This window comes from Myxine glutinosa, chromosome 10 (assembly GCF_964187855.1).
Source record: "Myxine glutinosa chromosome 10, kmMyxGlut1.1, whole genome shotgun sequence".
NCBI classification, from domain to species: domain Eukaryota; kingdom Metazoa; phylum Chordata; class Myxini; order Myxiniformes; family Myxinidae; genus Myxine; species Myxine glutinosa.
The window spans coordinates 121536696-121544308 of NC_136270.1; the positions used below are offsets into that span (position 1 = coordinate 121536696).

Here is a 7613-nt window from a genome sequence, read left to right on the forward strand (position 1 = left end):
AACAGCTCGCTGATTCGCTCAGAGCGATCACGTGATGTTCCATCCCCGCCGCTAGACTGATTCGCTCAGAGCGATCACGTGATGTTCCATCCCGTCACACGTTTGCACGTAATTCAGGGCGAAAAGCGATTGCGATTTTTGACCTTTATGCGATCGTGTTTTGTGTCGATTTTGTGCGATATGAATTAAATTTTAATTCATATTTCGTGTTTACGAATTCGAATACGAAGGATTTCCCCTTTCCCCTTTCGATTTCGAATACGAATTCGTGTTTTTAATTTTAATTAATTAATTAATGTCTTTGAAACAGCTGTGAAACGTCTTTCCACAACCCTTCCGTAACCGATTGGAGCAGTTTATTGCCGCACAAAATGGCATTTTAACAGTTGTCTGGCTTTTAAAATCTGGGACACGTTCAAAACAAACGAGATCCGTGAAGCGAGTTGGTCGAGTCGTGCTGACCAAGATGGCGACACGGCGGCTTCAGTTTTCACGGAGTATGAGCGTTCTATATATTTTCAATTCAGTGCGCCCGATTCGCTCACGTATTTGATTTGCGGCATAGACATGACCATTGGGCCTTCACGGTGTAATTTGTGCGAGGCTTTTGTCCGAGTGAGCTTGAGTCGAGAGGGCGAATGTACGAGTTGGGAATGTACGGGTCTCCCTTCCCCCGCCCGGCAACGCCGGTACTGGAGGGCGTGGGTCACAGGATCGGTGAGTCTCCGAAATCCGCTTCGTGCTCTTGCGAAGATGCAGGACGATGTCGCGATTGTTGTACTGCTCTCCGACCATGAGAACTGCAACGTCATTGTTGACTGGCCCTCCCCTTGCCCCTCCCCCTCCCCCCTCCCTTTACCCCTCCCCCTCCCCCCTCCCTTTACCCCTCCCCCTCCCCCCTCCCTTTACCCCTCCCCCTCCCCCCTCCCTTTACCCCTCCCCCCTCCCTTTACCCCTCCCCCTCCCCCCTCCCTTTACCCCTCCCCCTCCCCCCTCCCTTTACCCCTCCCCTTTCCCCTCTCCCCTCCATTTCCCCCTCCCCCCTGCCCCTCCTCCCCCTCCCATCCCTCACCCTCCCCATCCCCCCCTCTTCTCCCCTCTCCCCCTCCCATCCCTCACCCTCCCCATCTCCCCCTCCCGCTCCCATCCCTCACCCTCCCCCCCTCTTCTCCCCTCTCCCCCTCCCATCCCTCACCCTCCCCATCCCCCCCTCTTCTCCCCCCCCACCTCCTCCCCCCTCTTTCCCCTCTCCCCCTCCCCATCCCCCCCTCTTCTCCACTCTCCCCCTCCCCCTCTCCCCCTCCCACCTCCTCCCCCCTCTTTCCCCTCTCCCCCTCCCATCCCTCACCCTCCCCCCCTTCCCTCCCCCTTTCCCCCCCTCACACCCCCTCCCATCCCTCACCCTCCCAAGGCCAAGCCCTGCTCTGCGGGGAAAAATGGCCTCTGAAGGTGTTTCTATATAATTTTGGTACAATCACTCAATGGTGAAGAATCGCTTAAAAATTAAATAATTCTCTCATCCAGATCTTCACCAAAATTGATCAAAACAAACAGATTCGTCCTTGTCACACACCCAACCCGTCCACAAAGTTTCATCCAAATTCATCCATAACTTTTTGAGATATCCTGTTGACACACAGAGACAGACAGACAAACAGACATACAGGGTGAAAACATAACCTCCATCCACCTTCGGTGGCAAAGGTAATAAAAAGACGATTTCTACCTGTGATGTCGGTGACTTCAATGGGTCCACAGAGTATTTTTCATGGCGTAACAGTGATATCATCAATTGTACTTTACACAAAGCCAGAATGATCGAGGTGTTTGCGCAAACTGTTCAATGTGTTAACAACTCCCATGAAATCACACTCACCTGCCGCTCAGCCGAGGCTTTAGATTTATAAAACACGGACTCCTCAAGTTCTCCCACGAGTACGTCCGGATGTTGCTTTTGTTCAAACTTTCCTCTTTCTTCATTCTGCAGAATAATTTTTCAGTAAGGTTCCATTCTCATTGCAACTATTTTAGGCCGAGCAGTAAATACACTTTTAAGCCGCGCAGGCCTTTGGCAGGCCAACATGGTCGGGAAATGTCAACAGCAGGGCGGAGGGAGAAGGTAGACGGAGATCTCTCCCCTGCCCCCTCCCCCCTGTCCTCGGCACACCTGAGCTCCTCACCACATACAAGGCTTTCATCCGCAGCTCAATGGAATACTGTTCTCCCCTATGGGCCGGTGCTCCTGCCTCACACCTAGCTCGGCTTCACGCTGTTGAAACCAAAGCTTTCAGAATTATTGGAATCTCCCGCGATGAAGCTATCTCTGAGGGCCTTTCACTCACTCACCGCAGGCAGGTAGGTGGTCTTTCTGTCTTCTACCGACTCCTCTCCGGCCTTGCACCCCCAGCTCTCTCTGTGCTCTGTCCCCCAAATATTCCTACAGGTCGCACAAGATCTGCCAGCAACCCTCTGATGGTTAAACTGCCGAAATCTCGGCTCTCCGCTCACCTTCACTCTTTCATTCCTCTTTTCTCCCGCCTCTGGAACAAACTCCCTCACTCCCTTCAATCCCACTCCTCCCTCCAGGTCTTTAAAACAGCTGTTCACCACCATCTCTTATCTTCCCCCATCCAAAACCTTGATCTTTTCTACCCCCGCTAATTCACCCCAGATCCACCTTGTTTGAAATTCCAACTTCTTTCCTGGAAGTCCTGGCAGTGTCCATATGTTTTATACCTCTCCCACTGCCCCCTTCCCACGCCCCCCCCCCCCCCCAAAGCCCTGCCCTCTCTCAGATCTCTCGATGTCTCCATGTCTCTCGGTCCCTGCTCTCAAATGTTGTGTTTGTGTCCTTCCCCCTCTCTCCCCATCTTGTCTACCGCTCCCTATGTTATATGTTTTATGTGTCGGTTTGTCTTTCTGTGTGATTAATGTTCGCTCTTTCACGAGCCTCGATCTTGTATACAAAAAAAAAAAAAAAAAATTGACAGACAAGGGATGCAGGTGATGACGAGGGGTAGGGAGTAACACAAGGGGTGGACAAGATGGATACATAAGCAGATCATGGCTTTGGATGGGCGATGACCTGAGATGGTGGCGCACACACCTTTCTCACAGGTATGCTTCCAAGTATTTTCGGCTTCTTAAAAGTTCCGTTTTAACCGTTGTATTCTCCAATCCTCATCTCGTAGGCATGAAATATGTCCAGGCCACCCCGATTTACTTTTGTCACTAGGGATTGGGTGAATTACGTCATCTGGAAAGTGCGGGATTGCTCGTCTATGCCTGCAGAAGTGTCATCCAAACCTGAATTGCAATTTTATACCACCTGTCCAATAACCTTACTGCACGTTGTCATGAAAATGAAAACTTTGAAAAGTAATTGCGTCACCTGACGAGAAGAGCTGAGGTAAAACAATCCAAAGTAATCTGCATCCAATTGTACTTGTATAGCATACTTACGACATTGCGTTTGGCACCAAAATCTACTCCAAGTGAACTTTGTTGAGCAGCGTTTGTAAAGATTACACATCGATGAAACATACCTTGGCAGATACTTTTTCCAGGTCAGAAAACGAACTTGCAAATTCTCTGAGCATTTCATCTGAGCCAATGCTGTCTTGCCTTGGCAGGAAGGATTTTTGGTACCAGGCTGTAAACTCTGGAACACACAAGGACTTGGCATGAGCCTCACATGACCACAGTCCAATTATTGCTTTTTAGGGATCATTCAAAATCAAAACTTGAACATTAAAGAGTAATAATAAGGCATCACATTTCATATAACTACCTTTGACACTGTTTGTCATCTGATCACATGTTTCTTATGATAATCCACTAACACTTTCCCACAATTTACATTTTGCTAAGTGGATGCAAAAGACATATTCACCTCCATCACCAAAGGTGGACTTGTGTTTTCACCCATTTTTGTCTGTTTGTCTGCTTGTTACTTGCGAAAAATCAAAAAATTTTCAAGTATATTGGTTTGAATTGTGCGTTATTCTGTCCGATTGTTTTTGTCTGTCTGTATGTCAGCCACCTACAGGTCACAATTTTCAACCGATCTTCACAAAACTTCAACAAACGGTGGAGTTGGTCATAAGCAAGAAGCCTATTGTTTTTGGGGTCAAAAAGTCAATAAATAGGTCGACATAGGCCAAAGATCACCAACTTTGTCAAATTTCTAAAATCCTCAATTTTCATCTGATCGACTTGAAATTTTAAGAGGATTTGCATATCCAGTCACTGAATTTAATCACCAATTATATTTTAGGTCAACATAGGCCAAAAGGTCAACATAGGCCAAAAGGTCAACATAAGCTAGATTTCTAAAATCTTCAATTTTCATCAGATCGACTTGAAATTTGAAGAGGATTTGCATATCGGGTCACTGAATTCAACCACCAAGTATTTTTGCAGTCAACATAGCCCAAAAGGTCAACATAGGTCAAATTTCTAAAATGCTCAATTTTCATCCAATTAACTTGAAATTTGAAGAGGACTTGCATATCTGGTCACTGAATTCAACCACGAAGTATATTTGAGGTCAACATAGGCCAAAAGGTCAACATAGGCCAAATTTCTAATCCTCAATTTTCATCCAATTAACTTGAAATTTGAAGAGGACTTGCATATCTGGTCACTGAATTCAACCACAAATTATATTTTAGGTGAACATAGGCCAAAAGGTCAACATAGGCCAAAAGGTCAACATAGGCCAAAAGGTCAACATAGGCCAAAAGGTCAACATAGGCCAAATTTCTAAAATCCTCAATTTTCATCCAATTAACTTGAAATTTTAAGAGGATTTGTATATCTGGTCACTGAATTCAACAGTATATAGCATTTGAATCTGGAATCACACTATCATCATTATAGATAAGTGCTCAGATAGGAACTTCCACAGAGCAAGCCATTGATACCAAACCAGTTATGAGTGTTAGAAAAAGAAGAATGCGATGAATAATAAGAGTGTACACACTGTGCCCTGCAGGACACACCAGACAGAAGGCGTTTTCGACGCTTATTGATCACGTCTTGACAGTAGTGAACCTCTGCCTGTGTTCCAAGCAGTTTTTTGTGCACTGTGCGGTAACGGCCTTTAAGATCAGCCAAGGTTAACATGAGGTCCAGCTCCTGCTCGTTGATGACAGGCTGCCCGCTGGGAGCAACCATCTCTCCTGAAAGCATAATGCACATCCACAGTGATCACGATGAACAGCTCACATGAAGGCCTGTCATTTGTCTCTTTACTTATTTGATTTAGTTTTTGCTACAGAATTTGCAATACAACATGCATTTTAAGGCCATTTTCCCTGCTAGAGTGGGGGTTAGCCTCACGGTCCCCATGACAATCTTCTCCATCTTGCCCTATTTTCTGCATCTCTCCTTGTTAACCCCCTTGCCCGCATTTCTTCTTCCACCATCGTTAGCCAAGTCTTTCTCGGTCTTCCCCGTCCTCTACTTCCTTCTACATTCATTTCCATCACTCTTCTCAACCAGTCACTTTCATCCTTCTTCAACACATGACCAAACCATCTCAACCTGTTTCTCTTCACAGCATCCTGTTTCAACCTGTTTCTGCAATCAATGTATAATTAAGCATAACTTCAAAAAACTGTTACTACACGAGTAACCCCATAGGCCTAGAGTGAGAGAGAATCCAGTATATTATAGACACCTGAAGCAATTTCAGAATTCCATCCTAACCTTAGCTTCGCAGCTGTTGTTTTATCAAGGTACAGTAGATATTCCTACCACACCAGGCATGAAAATAGGGATTGTAATATCAAAAGACACCACAAAATGAAAACATGTTTTTATAATGGTCGCAAACAATACTCATAATTACGTGTTTCCTGCTTTAATCCACGCACTTAACATCAAGATGGTGACAAGTGAGGAAGCAAGCAAGATGGAGGAGCAAGTGAAAATTCCCATTCTATAGACATCCTATACTATATTAAATAGGGCATTTGTATGTATGTATGTATGTATGTATGTATATATGTATGTATGTATGTATGTATGTATGTATGTATGGCTGAAAATCATAGAAGAAAACCAGGGATGGCCCAGTCTCTCCAAAACTTTGCATACATGTTGGTGGTACCTAAGGTCAGGTATGTCAGGGCACAAATAAAAGTAAAATCCCAAAGGGGGAAGGAGGGAGAGGACTAACAAATTTTGCACGCATTACGGTGCACAGTATGGTAATTGCCAAATGAAGAACATCCACATTGTAGAAAAACTTGAAGATGGGAAGTTTTTCACTAACGAGAGCTGTGAAGAACTATGTTTTGCACTGACAATGCACATGTCCTATAGGACAGGTGGGGGTTCAAAGCTGGAAACACCTTGAGTAATGAGAGTAATGCGAGTGTCGTACCTTCATTAGCAGTACAATTAAAAGCCCAGGTCAAACTTGAAGCACTAATGCCTGTTAGTCATTGCAATGGAGAGAGAAAACAGATGGCAATGTAGAGAGAGAGAGACGAGCAAATATTTGGGAGATTTTTATCCCCACGCCTTTTTTTTTTTGTTTAAAGGGGAAAGTGGGGGATGGGGGGTGGGGGAGTTTGTAATCGGTTCCATCTGTCCATCCGTCACGCAATCTCCTCCTAAATAGTTGTACAGTAATTCACTAAATTTGGTAGTTATGATCAACGCATCGTAAGAGAAAACAGGACAGTATCATTGCAGTATCATTTTTGGCCACGCCCCCTGGGGACCTGAAGCGGGGTCAAAAGGTCCAATACCACAAAATCAATTACAGGCACCTTTTTAAACATCTTTAATGAAACTTTGTATATGCAATCAACACTAGGAGACGTATGAAATGCGTAACCATCTTTTGGACTTGACCCCCAATTCATACACCAGGGGGTCGGAACTTGGGGTCGCAGGGGTCAAAAAAAAGTTTTTGGTTTTTTTTTTAACTCAAAATTTGATATTGGGTATCAAACCCAATCTGTCTGTTCATTCTGTTCCCAATCTGTTCATTTTGAAAGAAGTTTTCAATTCCAGTTGGAACTTTTTGCCATCTTTCAACTTTACTCGAGGTGGGAAGCGGGGCCATTTGCGATGGTGTGCCATCGACTTCGCTCTTGTTTAAAATTGCTGAAATGGCACGGAGAGTGGGGCAAGGGTATAACAAGAAAGCACACCTATTGAGGAATGAAAAACAAGTCGTGCAAGAGCAAGAAAGACCAGAGAGGAAAGGGGAACAAAACCATCCGCATCAGTCACATCCATCCTGTCCCCGTACACTTTACATTATGTTTTTATTGTTATTAATTATTTCTACTGCCGAGTAGTTAATTCTTTTCTGAAATCCTTTCAATGCCCCACCTTCTACCACCCTACGTACCAGCATATGTAGACCACCATAAGAACAAAAGTTCCTTTTGCCACCCACATTATCCAGGAACCACCACCTCTTTCATTCTCACACCCTCCATTCCTCCTCACTTACCTTTGTCTTTCCGTTGCCTTTTCTTCTCTTCCCATAAGCACGTCGTGTAATCGATTTGCCGTTTCAACGAATTCACCATGACACCAAGCTCCTTAGCCTTCCTGTGCCTCTGCAGCAAGGTGGCCCTGTTTTCCTT

General features: G+C 45.1%; 1 protein-coding gene across 1 annotated transcript in view; it reads right to left on the reverse strand.

Annotated features, from left to right (window-relative positions):
- Positions 1-7607, reverse strand: part of LOC144894087 (kinesin-like protein KIF9) — a 29810-nt gene extending 22203 nt beyond the window's left edge. The window contains exons 1-4 of the mRNA XM_078786038.1: positions 7478-7607; positions 5004-5183; positions 3546-3661; positions 1877-1981 (exon numbers count right to left, since the gene is read on the reverse strand). Coding sequence (XP_078642164.1) covers positions 1877-1981; positions 3546-3661; positions 5004-5183; positions 7478-7556 — 480 coding nt within the window. The 5' untranslated portion in view covers positions 7557-7607. The remainder of the gene's footprint in view (positions 1-1876; positions 1982-3545; positions 3662-5003; positions 5184-7477) is intronic.
- Between the last annotated feature and the right edge of the window lie 6 nt (positions 7608-7613).